Source organism: Eucyclogobius newberryi, unplaced genomic scaffold, assembly GCF_026437365.1.
Source record: "Eucyclogobius newberryi isolate DKJ021-1_F unplaced genomic scaffold, fEucNew1.0.hap1 SCAF_19, whole genome shotgun sequence".
NCBI lineage: Eukaryota > Metazoa > Chordata > Actinopteri > Gobiiformes > Gobiidae > Eucyclogobius > Eucyclogobius newberryi.
The window spans coordinates 5,261,882-5,285,510 of NW_027315823.1; the positions used below are offsets into that span (position 1 = coordinate 5,261,882).

The 23,629-nt window shown below is 47.2% G+C and overlaps 2 protein-coding genes across 3 annotated transcripts in view; one reads left to right on the top strand and one right to left on the bottom strand.

The window, feature by feature from the left end:
• The window catches only part of LOC140365209 (low-density lipoprotein receptor-related protein 1-like), a 234,181-nt gene that overhangs the window by 160,077 nt on the left and 50,475 nt on the right, over nucleotides 1-23,629 (top strand). For both annotated transcript variants that reach the window (XM_072451496.1, XM_072451497.1), the window contains exons 42-52: nucleotides 10,775-10,964; nucleotides 12,176-12,380; nucleotides 12,452-12,644; nucleotides 13,661-13,786; nucleotides 14,578-14,706; nucleotides 16,030-16,149; nucleotides 16,972-17,085; nucleotides 17,367-17,516; nucleotides 18,956-19,078; nucleotides 20,123-20,239; nucleotides 22,855-22,983. In XM_072451496.1, the coding sequence (XP_072307597.1) occupies nucleotides 10,775-10,964; nucleotides 12,176-12,380; nucleotides 12,452-12,644; nucleotides 13,661-13,786; nucleotides 14,578-14,706; nucleotides 16,030-16,149; nucleotides 16,972-17,085; nucleotides 17,367-17,516; nucleotides 18,956-19,078; nucleotides 20,123-20,239; nucleotides 22,855-22,983 (1,596 nt within the window). The remainder of the gene's footprint in view (nucleotides 1-10,774; nucleotides 10,965-12,175; nucleotides 12,381-12,451; nucleotides 12,645-13,660; nucleotides 13,787-14,577; nucleotides 14,707-16,029; nucleotides 16,150-16,971; nucleotides 17,086-17,366; nucleotides 17,517-18,955; nucleotides 19,079-20,122; nucleotides 20,240-22,854; nucleotides 22,984-23,629) is intronic.
• Nucleotides 3,775-4,815, bottom strand: LOC140365211 (somatostatin receptor type 1-like). The gene has a single exon (XM_072451500.1). It carries the CDS (start codon nucleotides 4,796-4,798, stop codon nucleotides 3,803-3,805), a length of 996 nt encoding a protein of 331 aa, XP_072307601.1. The 5' UTR covers nucleotides 4,799-4,815; the 3' UTR covers nucleotides 3,775-3,802.

Below are 23,629 nucleotides of genomic sequence, written 5' to 3' on the forward strand. Positions count from 1 at the left end.
TTTGAGCGTGTTTGAGCGTGTGTTTGAGCGTGTGTTTGAGCTTGTTTGAGCCTGTTTGAGCCTGTTTGAGCGTGTGTTTGAGCGTGTGTTTGAGCGTGTTCGAGCGTGTGTTTGAGCGTGTGTTTGAGCGTGTTTGAGCGTGTGTTTGAGCGTGTTTGAGCGTGTTTGAGCGTGTGTGTGAGCGTGTTTGAGCGTGTGTTTGAGCGTGTTTGAGCGTGTGTTTGAGCGTGTTTGAGCGTGTGTTTGAGCGTGTTTGAGCGTGTGTGTGAGCGTGTTTGAGCGTGTGTTTGAGCGTGTGTTTGAGCGTGTGTTTGAGCGTGTTTGAGCGTGTGTTTGAGCGTGTTTGAGCGTGTTTGAGCGTGTGTTTGAGCGTGTTTGAGTGTGTGTTTGAGCGTGTGTTTGAGCGTGTTTGAGCGTGTGTTTGAGCGTGTTTGAGTTTGTGTTTGAGCGTGTGTTTGAGCGTGTTTGAGCGTGTGTTTGAGCGTGTTTGAGCGTGTTTGAGTGTGTGTTTGAGCGTGTGTTTGAGCGTGTTTGTTGAGCGTGTTTTAGCGTGTGTGTGAGCGTGTTCTAGCTAGCGTGTGTGTGAGCGTGTTCTAGCGTGTTAGAGCGTGTTTGAGCCTGATTTAGCGTGTTTGAGTGTGTTTTAGCGTGTTTTAGCGTGTTTTAGCGTTTTTGAGCCTGTTTTAGCGTGTTTGAGCCTGTTTTAGCACGTGTTTGAGCCTGTTTTAGCGTGGTTGAGCCTGTTTGAGCCTGTATTAGCGTGTTTGAGCCTGTGTTTGAGCCTGTTTGAGCCTGTATTAGCGTGTTTGAGCCTGTGTTTGAGCCTGTGTTTGAGCGTGTTTGAGCCTGTATTAGCGTGTTTGAGCCTGTGTTTGAGCGTGTTTGAGCATGTTTGAGCCTGTATTAGCGTGTTTGAGCCTGTGTTTGAGCGTGTTTTAGCGTGTTTGAGCCTGTATTAGCGTGTTTGAGCCTGTGTTTGAGCGTGTTTTAGCGTGTTTGAGCCTGTATTAGCGTGTTTGAGCCTGTGTTTGAGCCTGTTTGAGCCTGTATTAGCGTGTTTGAGCCTGTGTTTGAGCGTGTTTGAGCCTGTATTAGCGTGTTTGAGCCTGTGTTTGAGCGTGTTTGAGCCTGTTTAAGCATGTGCAAGTCTTCACGCCGCACTGTCCTGTCCGGTAAAGCTCACAGGCCTAACAAACCTTCAGCCGTTACACAGTCTTGCATGTTTTATTTGTTTCAGACTTCCGTTTCACATTTTATTAGAAGACGATATTGTGCATCACACTCAGAATATTGATTTTGTGGCGGCTGATATTTCCCTGAGCAGCAGCTCCATAAACCGCAGACTCTTATTGCCTGTTCTGTTTGTGCTTGGTCAATGCCGTCCTCGCCGTCTGCGTCTTATAAACAACAGAGAACCTCGGTTAAGAAAACATGAGGCGCCGTGTGAACCACCAGAGTCTGGAGAGGAAAGACTGTTTGAAGTTTGAATCTAAAGCAAAAGGATTTAGTTATATAATCAGTTTGGGGCAAAGCCATTTAGTTTAATTTTAGTCGAGATGTAGTCAATGGTTTATCATTGTTAGCTTCACATTTTTAAAACTAAACTTTGAAGGGATATCTTAGTATTCAGAATCGACTTTAATGAGCTTTAACCTCGTTACAACAGTGTTTCCTCATCATTATTTCACTCAAAGTTGTATTTTGATTCCTGCATGTTTGACTAAATCCATCGACGGAGAAAATACCTGTTTTCACCTACCCCCTGTCCCCGCCCACATCCCTGTAGTCAGGTGTGATGATTTGAAACATAAATACTCCAGCTCTTCATTATCACTATGAAGAGGTGGAGCTTATCACTATGTAGAGGCGGGGCTTATCACTATGTAGAGGCGGGACTTATCACTATGAAGAGGTGGAGCTTATTATTAGGAAGAGGTGGGGCTTGTTATTAGGAAGAGGCGGGGCTTGTCACTATAAAGAGGCTGTAAACAGTGAACAAAGATAATAGTCCCAATCTGTACATTTTTGTCAACATGAATTACTTTTTATATAGTATAACTCTAAGACTCTAAGATCTGAAATGACCACTGATGACCACTGATGACCACTGCTCTCTCTGTGTTTGACTCAGAATCATAGTCAATGTTGCTGTTGGTGCATTTCTGAGTGTTCGTCTTCACAAATTTATAGCTCCGAGTCGTTCCCCTTTAGCTTTCCCCTTTAGCTTTCACCTTTAGCTTTCCCCTTTAGCTTTCACCTTTAGCTTTCACCTTTAGCTTTCACCTTTAGCTTTCACCTTTAGCATTTCCCCTTTAGCTTTCACCTTTAGCATTTCCCCTTTAGCTTTCACCTTTAGCTTTCACCTTTAGCTTTCACCTTTAGCTTTCACCTTTAGCTTTCACCTTTAGCTTTCACCTTTTAGCTTTCCCCTTTAGCTTTCACCTTTAGCATTTCCCCTTTAGCTTTCACCTTTAGCTTTCACCTTTAGCTTTCACCTTTAGCTTTCACCTTTAGCTTTCACCTTTAGCTTTCACCTTTGCCTTTGTGAAATCCCGCTGTAAATCTGCTCGCTCATCACGATATGAAAGTGCCCGCGTTTGCAGCCTCTTCAGCCCGAGTGAGACGGACTGATCTCCACGTAACAAAACGCAGGCGCTCTGTTAATGTTCACCGCTCTCTTTGCTTTGAACCGGTTTTACAAGCGAAACCTCGGGGTCGGGAGCGGTGGCGCCCAGAATCCTCCCCGGCCTTTTGCCTCGGCGTTCACGTCACGTAGAGCCGCTTACAGCCGCTTACAGCCGTTTTCAGTCTATTCGGATGTAAATCAAGAGCAAACAAATCAGTTTTCTTCGCAGGAATAGAATGAAATGGGAAAAAATTGAATAAACACTGCACATTTTTACACAATATACTGTAATTTGCAAAACAGAATAAAATTACTTTGATTGTGTTCCACGTGAGCTCGTACTAGTTCATATATAGTTCAAGATCATTTTAAAACTATAATTTAGTGTCTGATTCTTTTGATTCTTTCGACATCCCTCGTCTGAACTTTGGCAGACTCTCGACAGGAGTGATTGACAGGCGCAATAGCCTCAAAACAAACATTGCGTTTTACCTGTAAAAAAAGAAAGAAACAACTAAAACTCGAGAAAACAGACATAATCAAACACTAAACACTGGTCATTTGAAGTGATCGTAGATGATCAATGAGCTGCTCAGTGCAGTAGAGGGTTTTGAGCCTGATTTCCCTCTCAGAGTTCAGGAGCACATGAGGAACTTGACAACAGCCAATCACAGCGGCCGTACAGCACCGGGCTCCCGAGTGACGCTCTTAAAATGTGGGAAATATTGAACAAAAACCAACAGAACGTTTGTGCGTTTTCAGTCCACGACTTTAGCGTAAATACAGGGGACTTGCTATGGAGACCTACAAACTGGGCTAGCGAGTTGCTAACTGATCAATAGCATGAGAACTGACCGCCACGGGGGCTGGACATTGTACCGGACGATAAGATATACATCTCCCGATACAGAGTCCACGATACATGTCACGATACTGTTATGATACGGGTCCTGATGCGTGGAAATCCTTTAAAACCGGTGTTAGAGGTTCTGTTTTGTGATGTAGAAAAACGAAATACGTTGGAGTTTCATGTTCACGACGACCTTTAATATCAGAATACAACCGTCCTTCATCCTTGTCTTAATGCGGCATCAACAAAATCAACAAAATCTGCAGTTTATAATGAATGCTATTGCTGCGACTCGCGCTGGCTAACTGCTGCTAGCGGGAACGCCGTCACGCAGCCGCCATCGCGACCCCGCCGCTGTCACCTGGGCCTTGCCTCTTGAACAGTTTCACCAGGTCCTCTCTGAACTTTTGGGACATGAGCACGTACAAGACGGGGTTGACCACCGTCGAGGAGGTCGCCATGAGTCTGGCGAACACGCTGAACGGCCCGTACCGCGGCGACGTGCCCGTGGCTCCCGACGTCTCGTCCGCCACGAGGGCCAGCGTGAGTCCATAAGACGGCAGCCAGCACACCGTGAACGCCAGAACCAACATGGCCGACGTCTGCGTCACTTTGCTCTGGTAACGCTCGACCTGAGGAGCCCTCGCCTGATGCCTGGTCACCCACAGGAACACGTAGATCCCGCTGTACGCCACCGCGATCGTGAACAGCGGCAGCAAAAACCCTACGACGAAGTGAACTAGTCCGTAGATCATTTGGCCCCTTTGCGTCAGGAAGAAAAAGCAAGTGTTCGGCGGGCCTCTGGGCGTTCCCACGGATCGGAATATCAGCTGCGGCACGGCTAATCCACAAGCGGGAATCCAGAGAAGGCACACGACTAAAGATACTCGTTTTGGGGAAAGCAGGAAGTAGGCCCTTGCTGGCTTGACCACAGTCAGATAGCGGGAAACGGCCAAAGCGGCGAGCGTGAAGACGGACGCGGAGGAGCAGGCGGAGCCGAGAAACCCAAACAGCCGGCACGCCACGTCGCCGAACGGCCAGTGTTGCAGCGCTATCGCCGCGGTGTGAAACGGCAGCGTGGAGAGGAGCAGGAGGTCGGCGGCGCTGAGGGCCAGGAGCAAGACGTCCGTCCCAGTCCCGGTGACGGAGCTCTGCGGCGAGGACCTGGGGGGAGGGGCCCGGCGCCGTCCGCACAGGATCACCACCACCACGCTGTGCCCGCTCACGCCCAGCGCCAGGATCAGGACGTCCAGGATGGGCACCAGAACGCGCTCCACGTCCCCCAGGCCCGAGTCGCCGCCGCTGCCGTTCCGCTGGTGCATTTTACTCGCCGGGGGCAACGAGGAGGGCGGAGGACATGCTGCGACTGCGGACAGAACAAAGGAAGCGTTTAGTCCCAGTTTTAATCCTAGTTTAGTCCCAGTTTAGTCCCAGTTTAGTCCCAGTTTTAACCCTAGTTTAGTCCTAAAGAGCGGAGGACATGCTGCGACTGCGGACAGAACAAACGAAGAGGTCAGGGGTCAACGAAGAGGTCATTGGTCAACGTGCGGCGAGTGTTCGAGCGCAGATAAGAGCAATCAGGGAGAGGCACGCTAGCTTGTGCTTGGCGGCCAGACTTGGACTAGAGTCAGACTTTAGTGACCGTTTAGATACGAGATAAAATGGACAAAAACAACAGTTGATAGTTTGACCACTTCTCTATGTCACCAGGACCTTTTTTTTGAAGAAGAACCAATTCAAAAACTAAAAAACGACAGTTAAAAACACCACAGGAGTTAAATCCCATAGTTTGGTCCAGATTGAGAACGGTCCAACTTCTTCTTCCAGCTTCTCTCACAGTTTTTCTGTTTGTGATGATGGAATAAAACGTGAATAAATTGCTTTTACGTTGCTGGACACATAAACGTCTTTAGTCCACGGCGTTTGCAGACGCTGGATTCTCTGAGCTGCGACTGTCGTAAACATAAATAAATGTTCATCTTATCAGTGACGTGTCGGTCGCCGCTGCATATTTCCCATCATAAGTTTTCAATTATGTGATTTGTGCCAATTTGGCCAAACGCTGTCCAAGTGTTGTTGAAAAGAAGAAACTCAAACCGTGCCTATATTATACTTATTTTAAATGTATTTGTTTAAGTGCAAATACATCTAACTACTTTATACACGAGTCCATTTGTATTTTACATGAACACAATTACGTTTAGCTTAAACCGGGCAGTCGCGACGCTTCTTCGCTGGTGCAAACATATAAAACAATAGTGTTTTGTGTGTTCACGGCTGTAAAAGCGCTGATAGCACGAGCCTCCGTGAAGAATCAAAGGTTAATCGGTCGATACGCGGAAATACCTGCACAGATTCACCCGCGTTTGAGGCCAAATCCCACATATTTACCATCGTGAGGCTCGTCCTGGTTTACTCCTGGTTTAGACCTGGTTTAGTTCTGGTTTAGTCCTGGTTTAGTCCTGGTTTAGTTCTGATTCTGACTCTGTTTGTCCCAGTTTAGTCCCAGTTTAGTCCCAGTTTAGTCCCAGTTTAGTCACAGTTTAGTCACAGTTTAGTCACAGTTTAGTCACAATTTAGTCACAGTTTAGTCACAGTTTAGTCCCAGTTTAGTCCCAGTTTAGTCACAGTTTAGTCACAGTTTAGTCACAATTTAGTCACAGTTTAGTCCCAGTTTAGTCCAGTTTAGTCACAGTTTAGTCCCAGGTTAGTCCCAGTTTACTCCCAGTTTAGTCCCAGGTTTAGTCACAGTTTAGTCCCAGTTTAGTCCCAGGTTTAGTCCTAGTTTATTCCCAGTTTAGTTCTGATTCTGGCTCCGTTTGTCCCTGTTTAGTCCAGATTTAATCCCAGTTTAGTCCCAGTTTAGTCACAATTTAGTCACAGTTTACTCCCAGTTTAAACTTCAAATTTTGTCATTCTAAAGAAAGTTTAGAAACTTTGTTACTGATTCGACCGACAAAAGTAATATTCAAATTCTAGTTTCATGTTTACACAATTTAAAAGATAAACAAAAGAAAAGAAAATTTAATTGACTTTTTTTTAGAAATGACAACGATTAAAAGTCTGAATTATGTTCTGAAAATTCATATTTAAATCCATTATTAATAGTATTTAATAAGAAATGGAAAATCTCTTCAAACACACGTATCGCAATGAAACGTCTTACGGCGCAATCGCTTTACGACTCAAGACGCGCTCGCCCATTTCTCCCACAAATCTCCTGACCACAGCCGAACACTGACCGCTGTGCGTGTTACCTCAGGGCGGCCGGCGACTCCTCGTTTTGGCGCCTCAGTCCGCTCCGCTCATGAATCCACAGCCGGGCGAAAACGCAGCGACTGAGCAAAGAAAGTGTGTAAAGAAGAGCTTTAAAGATATGACCGGAATATATGAGAGAGAGAGAGAGAGAGAGAGAGAGAGAGAGAGAGAGAGAGAGAGAGAGAGAGAGAGAGAGAGAGAGAGAGAGAGAGAGAGAGAGAGAGAGAGAGAGAGAGAGAGAGAGAGAGAGAGAGAGAGAGAGAGACGTGAACTCTGGACCGACGGCTGGAGCTGGGCTGCGATTGGCCGGCCGCTGCTCAGTGGGCGGGGCTACAGAAGACACGACTGGCTTTTTTCCCGCGTGTGACGTCGTCGTTTCGTGGGTGAAACACCATCAGCTGCTTTGGCGCTAAATGGAAGTAGTAGTAGTGCCACTATCTGAAGTATTTGTACAACGGCAACAGAAGTATTAGTAGTTTTGGCGGTAGAAAGAGTAGCACCTGTAGTAATTAGTAGTAATAGTTTGATCTTTTCTGTATAGTTTGTTTCATTCATTTTCTCTAATTTGTTGTTGTTTTGTGACTTTGTGTGACCTGAAAAGCACTACATAAATTAAGTTTATTATTATTAATTAAGGCTGCAACGATTAATCAACGTATCGGCTATAGATAATAATCGTATATGGTGTATTTTCATCATGATATTCGTTATTCTGGACTTTTAAACTTCTTTTAAATTACTTTTTTCTTTTAATTATCTTTTTATCTTTTTTATTTTATTTATTTTATTTATTTTATTTATTTTATTTATTTTATTTATTTTATTTATTTTATTTATTTCATTTATTTTATTTATTATCATTTTTTTATTTAAAAAATATATATATACATTATTATGAGCACTGGTAGAGCAATTGTTGATTTGTTGATGTTTCTTTAAATGTTTTTTCTCTGCAGCTTTAGAAACATTAAACATCCATTGACATGGATTGGACATTACAGACTCTGAAACACATGAAAAGACCTTTTAAAACACAGACAACGACATTACTAAACCAAAAAAGAATAAACCATTTCAGATTTCAATTAATAACACACTTTAATCGCAAATATTCTCTGTTTAGAAGTCTTCAATCGCCACATTTCAACCTTTATTTGATTGATAATGTATTTAAAAAGTCTCAGTATTCAATGGGAATAATCGACTAATCAGAAAAAGAATTACCGACGACTAAAATAACTAAATATAATATATATAATGTCACTTTTCCTGGTTTTACACACACTTTGCAACAACCGTCCGCTACAGCCTTTTAGCATAAATAGTGCCAATACAAATGTAACAAACTTAAAACAAGGGCCCTTCATGTATAAGTCAAAGGTTTCTGTTGCTTAATATTTCCACTATGCGTTTGTGGTTTATTGGCCCCTGGAGACGGCCCCTTGGTGGTGGCGCGGCTGTTGAACTCGAGCACTTCTGCATTCACCGCGCTTGTATCCACAGCGCGAGCAGATACCGAGCGAGCGGCGCGATAGCAGGCGCTGGGATAAAAGGCAAACCGCTCATATTTGTGATAAAACTCATGCTAGCGCGCCGGGTTCAGGGGCCGTAAATCCCAGAAGAGGATGTGGGACGACCCCACTCGGGCCCTCGGCAAAATAAACGCGCACTGATAAACGCGCTCCGAACGCCTCGAAACGGGAACTCGATCAGAGGAAGACGGACGATTAGTTAATAAAGCGTCACGAAGCTGCAGCGTCACAACACGTTTAATTTTCCTCCAAAGAGTCGATCCAAATGTGTCTCAAATCCAACTTTTTGGCAATTTTCATAAAGTAAAAAAATATATACCGTATTTTCCGGACTACAAGTCGCACCTTTTTTCATAGTTTCGGCCGGGGTGCGACTTATACTCCAGAGCGACTTATGTGTGACAAACACAAGAGGGCGCTCTAGGCTCTGAGCGACGCAGAAGAAGAATCTGCACTTCCTCTACCTCTGGAGTTTGTGGAGTTGTTTAGAAGTGACACAGAGGAAGAAGAATTTAATGGATTTAGTGATTTGGGGTAAAACTGATGCTTTGGTAAACTTGTTAGCATGTTCTTTATGCTATAGTTATCTGAATAACTGTTCATATGTTACGTTAACGTACCAGACACTTACCACAGTTCTGTCTGTGCCTCATGTAGCTGAAGGTGTTAGCGTTAGCATACGTCATGTAGCTGAAGGTGTTAGCGTTAGCATACGTCATGTAGCTGAAGGTGTTAGCGTTAGCATAAGTACACCTATTCACCATGTTCTCTCATCTGTTATCATGATGAAATGTCTGTTCTTGGTCTTGGATTTTAACAAATACATTTCCCCCAAATAAATGCGACTTATACTCCAGTGCGACTTATACTCCAGTGCGACTTATACTCCAGTGCGACTTATACTCCAGTGCGACTTATACTCCAGTGCCACTTATACTCCTGTGCCACTTATACTCCAGTGCCACTTCTCATAAAAATACTATGAATGAATAATATATAATCCCGCTTTGGTCCTTCCATGCGTGGGACAGTAGACTTTTTCTTTATTGATTCAATTTTTCTCATCAAAGTGAACTCTGGAGCTGCTTGATGCACTTTTTATACAAATAAAGCTGTAACTCTCTTATTTCCAGTTAAATCCATCATTCTGGGAGGCATCAGGTCAGTTTGTCCTATAAATGACCCTAAAATCAAATGAAAAATAATAGGACTTTTATACGGATTCTGTCTGGACATTTTTGCTTCATTACAAGTCTCTGAACCTCATTTTTAGTGGTTTTATCTTCAGCTTTTAGAAGAGAAGTGTTAAAGTGCTCATCGCTCACGAGGAAACGCTAACGAGCCGCGAGGCAAACTATTATCACGTGTTCCAGGACCGTCGGCCAATCAACAGAGTCATAAACTGTTTATGACATTTCAGAACGATGTGTTTTTGGCCTTAAAACTCCTGCCGTGGGCTCGGTAAATGTAAACCTCTGGAGGGCGTGGCACTTCACAAAGAAACTGGACCAAACATTAAGGACTGAAATGGAAATGGAAGAAAAAAAAAACATTTGGACTCAACATAAACATGGACAAATGTGACATAAATTGTGGACAAAATGAGACTTAAACATGAGATGATTTATGCCGTGCGTTTTGTTTTGTTTTTTATCTCTAGAATCATTATTAATTGTCTAGTTCTTCTTTTTGTGTCATGTTTGGTGTTTTGTTCATTTAAAAAGAAAATAAAACTACCTCATAGAGTATGAATTGCAAATATATTTTTTTATTCATTGAGAGAATAAGATAAGATAAGATAAGATATTCCTTTATTGTCCCACATGGGGAAATTTCATTGGTGCAACGCAGGTAGATACAGAGGTAGATACAGAAGAACAGATCACTTATAGGAAGTCTGAAAAACACTTTCAGTAGAAGATTTCCTATAAATAAATAAAAACTCCCATAGACAAATAAATAAATACATAAATACCATTGCATGTGATCCCGACAGTAATTGCACATGAATATGTGTCACGACAGCACATAGATTGCACATGAATTAAATATGGTGCTTATAACCATAACCAATAGTCAATTTGTCAAAGATTATTATTATAGTACATTGAGACTTTTAAAATACATTATTGAAGGTTGGAATATGGCGACTTGTATTATTGCTGAAAAACAGAAATAGTTTATAGTATTTTTGGCATTTTGCTTTAATAATTCACCTGTCTTTGTTATAAAAAGGTCTAAATAACAATTACTACGACCAAAATACAGTTATGATTATGTTTTATGAAGTCGGGTCTATTAGGGGTCTGGGTTACCGTATTTTTCGGACTATAAGTTGCACCGGAGTATAAGGCCAAAAAATGCATAATAGAGAAGGAAAAAACTGGAGTATAAGTATATAAGTATAAATATAAGTATAAGTCGCACCCCGGGCAAAACTATGAAAAAAATAGGGTGATGGGATGAATGGCAGCTCAGTATAACCCTGACCTCTGTGTCCCTCGGCAGACGTGGGCTCGGTGGAGGGCCTGGCGTACCATCGGGCCTGGGACATGCTGTACTGGACCAGCTACACCACCTCCACCATCTCGCGCCACACGGTGGACCAGAGCCGCTGGGGCGCCATGGACCGACACACGGTGGTCACCATGTCCGGAGATGACCACCCCCGAGCCTTCGTCCTGGATGAGTGTCAGGGGTGAGAGGAGGAGAGGAGGAGGGGAGGAGAGGAGGAGGGGAGGAGAGGAGGGGATGAGAGGAGGAGAGGAGGAGAGAAGGAGAGGAGGAGGGGAGGAGAGGAGGAGAGGAGGAGGGAAGGAGAGAAGGAGAGAAGGAGAGAAGGAGAGGAGGAGGGAAGGAGAGAGGGAGAGGAGGAGGGGAGGAGAGGAGGAGGGAAGGAGAGAGGGAGAGGAGGAGGGGAGGAGAGGAGGAGGGAAGGAGAGAGGGAGAGGAGGAGGGAAGGAGAGAGGGAGAGGAGGAGGGGAGGAGAGGAGGAGGGAAGGAGGGGAGGAGAGGAGGAGAAAAGGAGGGAAGGAGAGGAGGAGGGGAGGAGAGGAGGAGGGAAGGAGAGGAGGAGGAGGGAAGGAGAGGAGGAGAGAAGGAGAGGAGGAGGGGAGGAGAGGAGGAGAAAAGGAGGGAAGGAGAGGAGGAGGGGAGGAGAGGAGGAGGGAAGGAGAGGAGGAGGAGGGAAGGAGAGGAGGAGAGAAGGAGAGGAGGAGGGAAGGAGAGGAGGAGAGAAGGAGAGGAGGAGGAGGGAAGGAGAGAAGGAGAGGAGGAGGGAAGGAGAGGAGGAGGGAAGGAGAGGAGGAGAGAAGGAGAGAAGGAGAGGAGGAGGAGGAGGAGGGAAGAAGAGGAGGAGGGAAGGAGAGGAGGAGAGAAGGAGTGGAGGAGGAGGGAAGGAGAGGAGGAGAGAAGGAGAGGAGGAGGGAAGGAGAGAAGGAGAGAAGGAGAGGAGGAGGAGGGAAGGAGAGGAGGATAGAAGGAGAGGAGGAGAGAAGGAGTGGAGGAGGAGAGAAGGAGAGGAGGAGGGGAGGAGAGGAGGAGAGAAGGAGGGGAGGAGAGGAGGAGAGGAGGAGAGAAGGAGGGAAGGAGAGGAGGAGAGAAGGAGAGGAGGAGGAGGGAAGGAGAGGAGGAGAGGAGGAGGGAAGGAGAGGAGGAGAGAAGGAGAGGAGGAGAGGAGGAGAGGAGAGGAGGAGAGAAGGAGAGGAGGAGGGGAGGAGGGGAGGAGAGGAGGAGAGAAGGAGAGAGGGAGAGGAGGAGAGGAGGAGAGGAGGAGAGAAGTCCTGGTTTAGTCCATCTTTAGTCCATCTTTAGTCCATCTTTAGTCCATCTTTAGTCCATCTTTAGTCCTGGTTTAGTGCTGGTTTAGTCCCTGTTTGACCCCCAGATGACCCTAAGCTCCTCCCACAGCCTGATGTTCTGGACCAATTGGAACGAGCAGTTTCCCAGCATCATGAGGGCAACTCTGAACGGGGCAAACGTCATCATCATCATCGGCTCGGACGTCCGCACGCCCAACGGTCTGGCCATCGACCACCGAGCGGAGAAGCTCTACTTCTCCGACGCCACGCTGGACAAGATCGAGCGCTGCGAGTACGACGGCAGCCGGCGCTACGTGAGTGCGAGCGTCTGTCTGTGTCTGTGCGTCTGTGTTTACACCCGCGCATTACCACCGTCGCCCTGCAGGTGGTGCTGAAGAACGAGCCCGTGCACCCCTTTGGCCTGGCCGTGTACGGGGACTACCTCTTCTGGACGGACTGGGTGCGGCGGGCGGTGCTGAGGGCCGATAAATACACCGGAGGAGAGATGAAGGTGCTGCGGGCGGACATTCCCCAGCAGCCAATGGGAATAATCGCCGTCGCCAACGACACCAACAGCTGTGAGTCACTGCACGGGTCTACTCGCTACAGTCACTCCACGGGTCTAATCACTACAGTCACTGCACGGGTCTAATCACTACAGTCACTGCACGGGTCTACTCACTACAGTCACTGCATGGGTCTAATCACTACAGTCACTGCACGGGTCTACTCACTACAGTCACTGCATGGGTCTAATCACTACAGTCACTGCACGGGTCTACTCACTACAGTCACTGCACGGGTCTACTCACTGCAGTCACTGCTACTCACTACAGTCACTGCACGGGTCTTCTCACTACAGTCACTGCTACTCACTACAGTCACTGCACAGGGCTACTCACTACAGTCACTGCACAGGTCTAATCACTACAGCCACTGCACGGGTCTACTCACTACAGTCACTGCACGGGTCTACTCACTACAATCACTGCTACTCACTACAGTCACTGCACAGGTCTAATCACTACAGTCACTGCACGGGTCTACTCACTACAGTCACTGCACGGGTCTACTCACTACAATCACTGCTACTCACTACAGTCACTGCACGGGTCTACTCACTACAATCACTGCTACTCACTACAGTCACTGCACGGGTCTACTCACTACAGTCACTGCTACTCACTACAGTCACTGCACGGGTCTAATAGCATATTTTGAAGGTTTATAATGTCACTTCCTGTTTGTAATTGATGACATCACACTAAGAAATTACCCAGAAAACACTGGGCCAAAACTCATCTATTGTAGCAATGTGTGTTTTATTTGACAAATTAAAATATATGAGAGCGACTTTATTTTGTTGCATAAACTTTGACTGGAATGAGTGTCCCTGGTGTGATGTCACTTCCTGTCCCTGGTGTGATGTCACTTCCTGTCATTTTCTACACATTTTTCACAATTTTCTCCACAAATTCCTGCTTGATTGTTGTAAAACTATAATTAATTTGTACAACAGGTATAAATACAGAAAATAAAGTCTAAATCAGAACATGTTAAACCTGCCACACCCCTTTGACCCCGCCCTCTGCAGGTGAGTTCTCTCTGTGCCGGGTGAATAACGGCGGCTGTCAGGACCTGTGTCTGCTCACCTCGGATGGAAGAGTCAACTGCAGTTGCCGCGGCGACAGGAAGCTGCTGGAGGACAACTCCTGCATCGGTAACAACACCACACTTCAGCTTTATCTGTCAGTAAATCTGCTTCAGGTTATATTATAAACTATTATATTATATTATGTTTATTATATTGTATATTATTATATTATATTATGTTTATTATATTATAATATTACAAAAGAGTGAAATGAGAAACTTTTATCACCGTTTTCATTGATTAACGTGAGCGATTTGATTGATTAGTTCTTATGCAGATCATAAACCGCCCACACGGTGTCGCTGTCGCACACATTTGGCAGTAGTTTGGCCGTAGTTTGGAAGTACTTTGGTAGTAGTTTAGCAGTACTTTGGTAGTAGTTTTGCAGTACTCTTGCAGTACTTTGGCAGTACTTTGACAGCAGTACTTTGGCAGCAGTTTTACAGCAGTTTTTGGCAGTATTTTGCAGTATTTTGGCAGTACTTTGGCAGTAGTTTGGCAGTTGTTTGACAGTAGTTTGGCAGTTGTTTGACAGTAGTTTGGCAGTAGTTTGGCAGTACTTTGGCAGTACTTTGGCAGTAGTTTGACAGTACTTTGGCAGTTGTTTGACAGTAGTTTGGCAGTACTTTGGCAGTAGTTTGACAGTACTTTGGCAGTAGTTTGACAGTAGTTTGACAGTTGTTTGACAGTACTTTGGCAGTAGTTTGACAGTACTTTGGCAGTAGTTTGGCAGTACTTTGACAGTACTTTGGCAGTAGTTTGGCAGTACTTTGACAGTACTTTGGCAGTAGTTTTGCAGTACTTTGACAGTAGTTTGCTCCTCACGTTTGTCATTACTCTGGCTCTTTGTCTTTCAGCCCTGAACACGACCTGCAACAACATCGACGAGTTCGAGTGTGGAAACGGCGACTGCATCGAGTACGTCCGGACCTGCGACGGCTCGCCGCACTGTAAAGACAAGTCTGACGAGAAGCAGTCCTACTGCGGTACGCACTGTACATGCAGTATTCAACTATTCAACACACTGCACTGTACTTGCAGTATTCAACTATTAAAACATGCACTGTACAGTACATGCAGTATTCAACTATTCAACACACTGTACAGTACATGCAGTATTCAACTATTCAACACACTGCAGAGTACATGCAGTATTCAACTATTAAAACATGCACTGCACAGTACATGCAGTATTCAACTATTCAACACATTGCACTGTACTTGCAGTATTCAACTATTCAACATGCACTGCACTGTACATGCAGTATTCAACTATTCAACATGCACTGCACTGTACATGCAGTATTCAACTATTCAACACACTGTACAGTACATGCAGTATTCACCTATTCAACATGCACTGCACAGTACATGCAGTATTCAACTATTCAACACACTGCAGTATTCAACTATTCAACACACTGCACGGTACATGCAGTATTCAACTATTCAACACACTGTACAGTACATGCAGTATTCAACTATTCAACACACTGTACAGTACATGCAGTATTCAACTATTCAACACACTGTACAGTACATGCAGTATTCAACTATTCAACATGCACTGCACAGTACATGCAGTATTCAACTATTAAAACATGCACTGCACTGTACATGCAGTATTCAACTATTCAACACACTGTACAGTACATGCAGTATTCAACTATTCAACATGCACTGCACAGTACATGCAGTATTCAACTATTCAGCACAGTACATGCAGTATTCAACTATTCAACACACTGCAGTATTCAACTATTCAACACACTGTACAGTACATGCAGTATTCAACACACTGTACAGTACATGCAGTATTCAAATATTCAATACACAGCACAGTACATGCAGTATTCAAATATTCAATACACAGCACAGTACATGCAGTATTCAAATATTCAACATGCTCTGCAGCTAACCGTGTGTGTAAGAAGGGCTACCGGCGCTGCGTGAACGGGCGCCGCGTGAACTGGCACTGCGTGAACGGGCGCTGTGTGTGACGTTCTGCATGTGTGTCTCTGCAGCTAACCGTGTGTGTAAGAAGGGTTACCGGCGCTGCGTGAACGGGCGCTGTGTGAACAGGCGCTGCGTGTGACGTTCTGCATGTGTGTCTCTGCAGCTAACCGTGTGTGTAAGAAGGGTTACCGGCGCTGCGTGAACGGGCGCTGTGTGAACAGGCGCTGCGTGTGACGTTCTGCATGTGTGTCTCTGCAGCTAACCGTGTGTGTAAGAAGGGTTACCGGCGCTGCGTGAACGGGCGCTGTGTGAACAGGCGCTGCGTGTGACGTTCTGCATGTGTGTCTCTGCAGCTAACCGTGTGTGTAAGAAGGGTTACCGGCGCTGCGTGAACGGGCGCTGCGTGGGCCACGGCTCCTGGTGCAACGGGCACAACGACTGCGGAGACAACTCGGACGAGCTCTTCTGCAACGGTGAGCGCCACAGTCCAGTCACAGCCTTCTGCTTCACCACGAGGCTGGAGGAGGACGTTTGGTTGTAGTTTCAGCAACACTGGAAGTGAAACTGCAGTAGAAAGAAGAGGATCAGGAAGAGTTCTATCAGTCGCTTCAGTGCAGTTCAGTTTATTGTTGTAAACAGTGTTTATGTTTATAAAGCCCAAAATCACAGAAGAAGCATAAGGTTAGAAAATCAAACTATGAAACAGTCGTTGGTCCACAAAGACGAGCAGATCCATCAACGTTTACAGGGAATTTAATGTAGAACTGTCCCAGAACCTCATCTGCCCTCGGACTCCTCTTAACGGCAAGAGAGGAGAACCTGGAGGTGAATCTGGAGGAGAACCTGGAGGAGAATCTGGAGGAGAACCTGGAGAAGAATCTGGAGGAGAACCTGGAGGAGAACCTGGAGGAGAACCTGGAGAAGAATCTGGAGGAGAACCTGGAGGAGAACCTGGAGGAGAACCTGGAGAAGAATCTGGAGGAGAACCTGGAGGAGAACCTGGAGGAGAATCTGGAGGAGAACCTGGAGGAGAACCTGGAGGAGAACCTAATTCAAACATGCATTTACAGAGTTTGAATCAGTGTAGGACAATTTATGCATTTGAGAAGTAGTAGTAGCATTTGCAGTAGCATTAGCAGTATTAGCAGTATTAACAGTAGCATTATTAGCAGTATTAGCTGTAGCATTATTAGCAGTATCAGTATCAGCAGTATTAGCAGTATTAGCAGTATTACCATTAGCATTAGCCTTAGCATTAGCCGTATATAATGAAAGTGTCCCTCTCTGTGCCTCAGCCACTCTGTGCTCGGCCGATCAGTTCCAGTGTCGAGACGGAAACTGCATCTCCAACTCCAGCAAGTGCAACCAGAAAGTCGACTGTGACGACGCCAGCGACGAGATGGACTGCAGTAAGATCAGAGCGAAGGGTGGGGCTATTCTATCAGGGTGGGGCTACAGGGTGGGGCTACTCTGTCAGGGTGGGGCTACAGGGTGGGGCTACTCTGTCAGGGTGGGGCCACAGGGTGGGGCTACTCTGTCTGGCGAGGCTACTCTGTCAGGGCGGAGCTACTCTGTCAGGGCGGAGCTACAGGGTGGGGCTACTCTGTGAGGGCGGTACTACAGGGGGGGCTTCTCTTTCAGGGCGGGGCTACAGTAAACCCACAAACCCTCCGTTGTGTGCCCGTTGCAGCCGCCACAGACTGCTCCAGTTACTTCCACTTGGGCGTGAAGGGCGTGGTCTTCCAGAAGTGTGAGTTCACCACGCTCTGCTACGCCCCCTCCTGGCAGTGCGACCACGCCAACGACTGCGGAGACTTCTCTGACGAACGCAACTGTCCAGGTACGACGGCCACGCTGGGACCACACAGGACAACACTGGGACCTCACTGGGACCTCACTGGGACCACACAGGACCACACATGACCTCACAGGAACACACATAACCAGACTGGGACCACACATGACCTCACAGGACAACACTGGGACCTCACTGGGACCACACATGACCACACATGACCACACAGGGACCTCATTGGGACCACACAGGACCTCACATGACCACACTGGGACCACACATGATCTCACATGACCACACATGACCTCACAGGACCACACAGGACCAGACTGGGACCACACACGACCTCACATGGCCACACATGACCACGCTGGGACCACACAGGACAACACTGGGACCTCACTGGGACCACACATGACCTCACAGGAACACACATGACCAGACTGGGACCACACATGACCACACAGGGACCTCACAGGACAACACTGGGACCTCACTGGGACCACACATGTCCACACATGACCACACAGGGACCTCACTGGGACCACACAGGACCTCACATGACCACACTGGGACTTCACAGGACAACACTGGGACCTCACTGGGACCACACAGGACCTCACATGACCACACTGGGACTGCACAGGACCACACAGGACCAGACTGGGACCACACACGACCACACATGGCCACACATGAGCACACTGGGACCTCACAAGACAACACTGGGACCTCACAGGACCAAGTGGGATTTGGGGAAATAAAGAGGATTTTAAAGTTATTATTATGGATGAGAAATAATGTAATCAAGGAGGAGAAGTTTTTGTTGTAGAAGGAGAAGGAGGTGTTGTTGAAGTTGTAGTAGTAGCAGTTGCAGTAGCAGTAGTAGTAGTAGCAGTAGCAGTAGCAGTAGTAGCAGTAGTAGCAGTAGCAGTAATAGTAGCAGTAGCAGTAGCAGTAGTAGCAGTAGTAGTAGTAGCAGTAGCAGTAGCAGTAGTAGCAGACACAGTAGCAGTAGTAGTAGTAGCAGTAGCAGTAGTAGTAGTAGTAGTAGTATTAGTAGTAGTAGTAGTAGTAGTAGTAGTAGTAGTAGTAGTAGTAGTAGTAGTAGTAGTAGCAGCAGTAGCAGTAGTAGAACAAAAACTGCAGTAGCAAAGCTTTCTGAGTAGAAACAGCAGTAAAAGTAGTGGTGGCAGTTTAATTGTGTTTCAAACTGTGACAAATGCACCAAATGAAGCTTTTGGAGATAAAATAAATCCCAATTAATTCTTATGGACGTGAGACAAAGCCATTTTGTATTTCCATCCATGAAATTGTGTTTGACCGTCTCGTTTCCTCTGCTGGACCTCCCTCTGCTTGGTGGACCTCCCTCTGCTTGGTGGACCTCCCTCTGCTTGGTGGACCTCCCTCTGCTTGCTGGACCTCCCTCTGCTTGGTGGACCTCCCTCTGCTTGGTGGACCTCCCTCTGCTTGGTGGACCTCAGGGAGCGAGAAGGTCAAGTGTCAGGCACCGTTCTTCGCCTGTCCCAGCGGCCGATGCATTCCCATGAGCTGGACGTGCGACAAGGAGCACGACTGCGAGGACGGGGCGGACGAGGCGCACTGCGGTCAGTACACGAGCGAGGGGGATGGGGCTTTATGAGCCCGTACTGGCATCTGGTGTTCTTCTCGTTAAAGCGCCCCCTACAGGTCGGACCACTCGCTGAACTAAAACGCAGTGAAGAGGAATACTACATCTTTAATTTAGCAAAAAAAATATACAAATATTGTCCCAGAGTAGCAAATTTTTTAGGTTTATAATTTCACTTCCTGTTTATATTTGATGACATCACACTAGGAAATTACCCAGCAAACACTGGGCCAAAACTCATCTAATGTCTAAGCGTCTTTGGGTCCCTGAAAAGCGCTATATAAATAAAAGGTTTATTATTATTATAATGTCACTTTTTTTTGGGAGGGACAAATAAGAATATCCGAGAGCAACTTTATTTTGTTGAATTAATGTTTAGAGAGTGAAAAAGTTGTTTCTTTGTGTAAATTCTGCATAATCTTTGTCTGGAATGAGGAATGTCCCTGGTGTGATGTCACTTCCTGTCATTATCTGCAGATTCTTCGACGTTTTCTCCACAAATACCTGCTCGATTGATGTAAAACTATCATTTATATGTACAACAGGTGGGCCCTTTAACTGATATTTGCCAATACAAAGATTAAGACGTTAAAATCCATCCATTAAACCTTTCGCTTCCGTAAAAATAGATGTATTTATTGTGAATATTTCATGATTGCGTAAAAAGACGGACATTTTCTTTTGCATTTATATTTATTGATGAGATAAATCTGACTCGCGCGCAGGAGGATATCGGTGCCATAAATCGGCCACGCTTTAGATATCGAACCGATACCGATATCCGGGAACGCCACGATCATCGATAATCCGTCCCCGGCGTTCGCTTTCGCAAAAGGACTGAAGTCACACAAACTGAAGTGCGCCCGTGCGTTTGACATTGTCGCTCAGGCGTTTCCTTCTACGTCTAGTGTTGTCATGGCAACTGAAAAAAAACATCCGCTTTTTCAGTGTTTCCGTTGCCGCGGGAGAACCGATCGTCCCGTCGGTTCTGAGCCATTTCTCGTCTCTCTTCCTCCTCCAGACAAGTTCTGCTCCGGTTCTCAGTTCGAGTGCGGGAACCATCGCTGCATCCCGAACCGCTGGGTCTGCGACGGCGCCGACGACTGCGGCGACGCCAGCGACGAGGGCGCCCAGTGCAGTGAGTCTCCCGCCTGCCCGACCGCGTATGACCGCGCGTATGACCGACCGCGAATGACCGACCGCGTATGACCGACCGCGTATGACCGACCGCGTATGACCGACCGCGTATGACCGCGCGTATGACCGACCGCGTATGACCGACCGCGAATGACCGACCGCGTATGACCGGCCGCGTATGACCGACCGCATATGACCGACCGCGAATGACCGACCGCGTATGACCGACCGCGTATGACCGACCGCGTATGACCGACCGCGTATGACCGACCGCATATGACCGACTGCGAATGACCGACCGCGTATGACCGACTGCGTATGACCGACCGCATATGACCGACCGCGTATGACCGACCGCGTATGACCGACCGCGTATGACCGACCGCGTATGACCGAATGACCGACAGCGAATGACCGACCGCGAATGACCGGCCGCGTATGACCGACCGCGTATGACCGACCGCGTATGACCGACCGCGTATGACCGATCGCGAATGACCGACCGCGTATGACCGACCGCGAATGACCGACCGCGTATGACCGGCCGCGAATGACCGGCCGCGTATGACCGGCCGCGAATGACCGGCCGCGTATGACCGGCCGCGAATGACCGACCGCGTATGACCGACCGCGAATGACCGACCGCGTATGACCGACCGCGAATGACCGACCGCGAATGACCGACCGCGAATGACCGACCGCGAATGACCGACCGCGAATGACCGACCGCGTATGACCGACCGCGTATGACCGACCGCGAATGACCGACCGCTTATGACCGACCGCGAATGACCGACCGCGTATGACCGACCGCGTATGACCGACCGCGAATGACCGACCGCGAATGACCGACCGCGAATGACCGACCGCGTATGACCGACCGCGTATGACCGACCGCGTATGACCGACCGCGTATGACCGACCGCGTATGACCGAATGACCGACAGCGAATGGCCGACCGCGTATGACCGACCGCGAATGACCGGCCGCGTATGACCGACCGCGTATGACCGACCGCGTATGACCGACCGCGTATGACCGACCGCGAATGACCGACCGCGTATGACCGACCGCGAATGACCGACCGCGTATGACCGGCCGCGAATGACCGGCCGCGTATGACCGGCCGCGAATGACCGACCGCGTATGACCGACCGCGAATGACCGACCGCGTATGACCGACCGCGAATGACCGACCGCGAATGACCGACCGCGAATGACCGACCGCGAATGACCGACCGCGAATGACCGACCGCGTATGACCGACCGCGTATGACCGACCGCGAATGACCGACCGCTTATGACCGACCGCGAATGACCGACCGCGTATGACCGACCGCGAATGACCGACCGCGTATGACCGACCGCGAATGACCGACCGCGAATGACCGACCGCGTACGACCGACCGCGAATGACCGACCGCGTATGACCGACCGCGTATGACCGACCGCGAATGACCGACCGCGAATGACCGACCGCGTATGACCGACCGCGAATGACCGACCGCGTATGACCGACCGCGTATGACCGACCGCGAATGACCGACCGCGTATGACCGACCGCGAATGACCGACCGCGTATGACCGACCGCGAATGACCGACCGCGTATGACCGACCGCGAATGACCGACCGCGTATGACCGGCCGCGAATGACCGGCCGCGTATGACCGACCGCGAATGACCGACCGCGTATGACCGACCGCGTATGACCGACCGCGTATGACCGACTGCGTAGCCGCTGTGCATCACTCACTGACTTTACCTGCGCTATAACTTTGACCAGAGGGCGTCGCACAGAGGCTGCAGTTGAAACAGACACGTTTTTAACCTTGTTTCCTGAGTGTTAGTTCACTTCAAGTCGTATTTTGACTGATTATTGCATCTGCGGGTGCCCAGAAAAGTCCCGTTTTCACCACCCCCTGTCTCCGCCCACTTCCCCCGCACTTAGTTGTGATTGTTAGAAAAATTAAGACTTTGAGTGACACATGAAGAGTAATAAACTGTCACGTAAACATGTGAATGACAATCTGCTGCTTGTAACGGTGAAATATCACTGTGAGAAGGCGGGGCTTATCACTATGAAGAGGCGGGGCTTTTCTGCTCTGCAGTCTTGGACCAGTTTCTATTACTGACCCGTTTTAGATCAATATAACGATTTACAATGGACAAAATGTCAAAGGATGAACCTGACGAAGCCGAATGCGTCTCCTTTAATGGCCGTGAAGTAAACGTCTCCTTTAATGGGCGTGAAGTAAACGTCTCCTTTAATGGGCGTGAAGTAAATGTCTCCTTTAATGGGCATGAAGTAAATGTCACCTTTAATGGGCATGAAGTAAACGTCTCCTTTAATGGGCATGAAGTAAACGTCTCCTTTAATGGGCGTGAAGTAAATGTCTCCTTTAATGGGCATGAAGTAAACGTCTCCTTTAATGGGCGTGAAGTAAATGTCTCCTTTAATGGGCATGAAGTAAACGTCTCTTTTAATGGGCATGAAGTAAACGTCTCCTTTAATGGGCGTGAAGTAAACGTCTCCTTTAATGGGCATGAAGTAAACGTCTCCTTTAATGGGCGTGAAGTAAAGCGCAGTCCTCGTCGTTGTTGTTGTTTACTTTCAGAGGCAAAGACGTGCAGTCCCGACATGTTCCACTGCCCGTCGTCCCACGTATGCATCCCGCAGAGGTGGAAGTGCGACGGGGACAAAGACTGTCCCAACGGCGCCGACGAGAGCGTCAAGGCCGGCTGCGGTGAGTGTGGCGAGGGTCCGGCGCCGACCAAGCGTTAAATCTGAATATTCATCTTAGTTTGAGTCGATTTCGCAGGTTTATTACTTATTACTTGTTTATTTGTGTTGACGTATTTTTAAAAATCAATTACCGTATTTTCCGCTCTATAAGGGGCACTTAAAAGCCTTTAATTTTCTTTTATACATGGATGAATTCTGATTGTGTTTACTGACCTCGAAGCGATTTTGTGTGGTACACGTTTTGTTTCGCTTAATGCGCCTTATAGTGTGGAGAATACGGTAAATTCTGCTCGTCAAACCTACTCAAAGGGGCTTTGTGTGACGTTTCCACGAAGGGTTCGGTCATGTTCCACAGTACGGCATTATACCATCTGGCTATTTTAAACCTGTTTTTTTTATGTCAACTTTTTATTTAATTTTTATTTAACAAGAAGTAAAAAATAACAGTAAAAATGTGAAAATACGGCGAGTTAAAAGGCAAAAGTCAGTCATTTTCACAGGTATCCATCTGTTGTTTCCATTGTTGGAGTTTTACACTCGAGACTCATTGTTTTTATGTCATTTATGAATAATAATAAGCCCCAAAACACATTATGGCGATGTTTATCTTCCATTAAGATATTATTTACAGATGCAATTTCCTTTCC

Bases quoted from the DNA above. Each gene is read 5' to 3' on its own strand.
- LOC140365211 (XM_072451500.1), bottom strand. From the start codon at position 4,798: ATGCACCAGCGGAACGGCAGCGGCGGCGACTCGGGCCTGGGGGACGTG.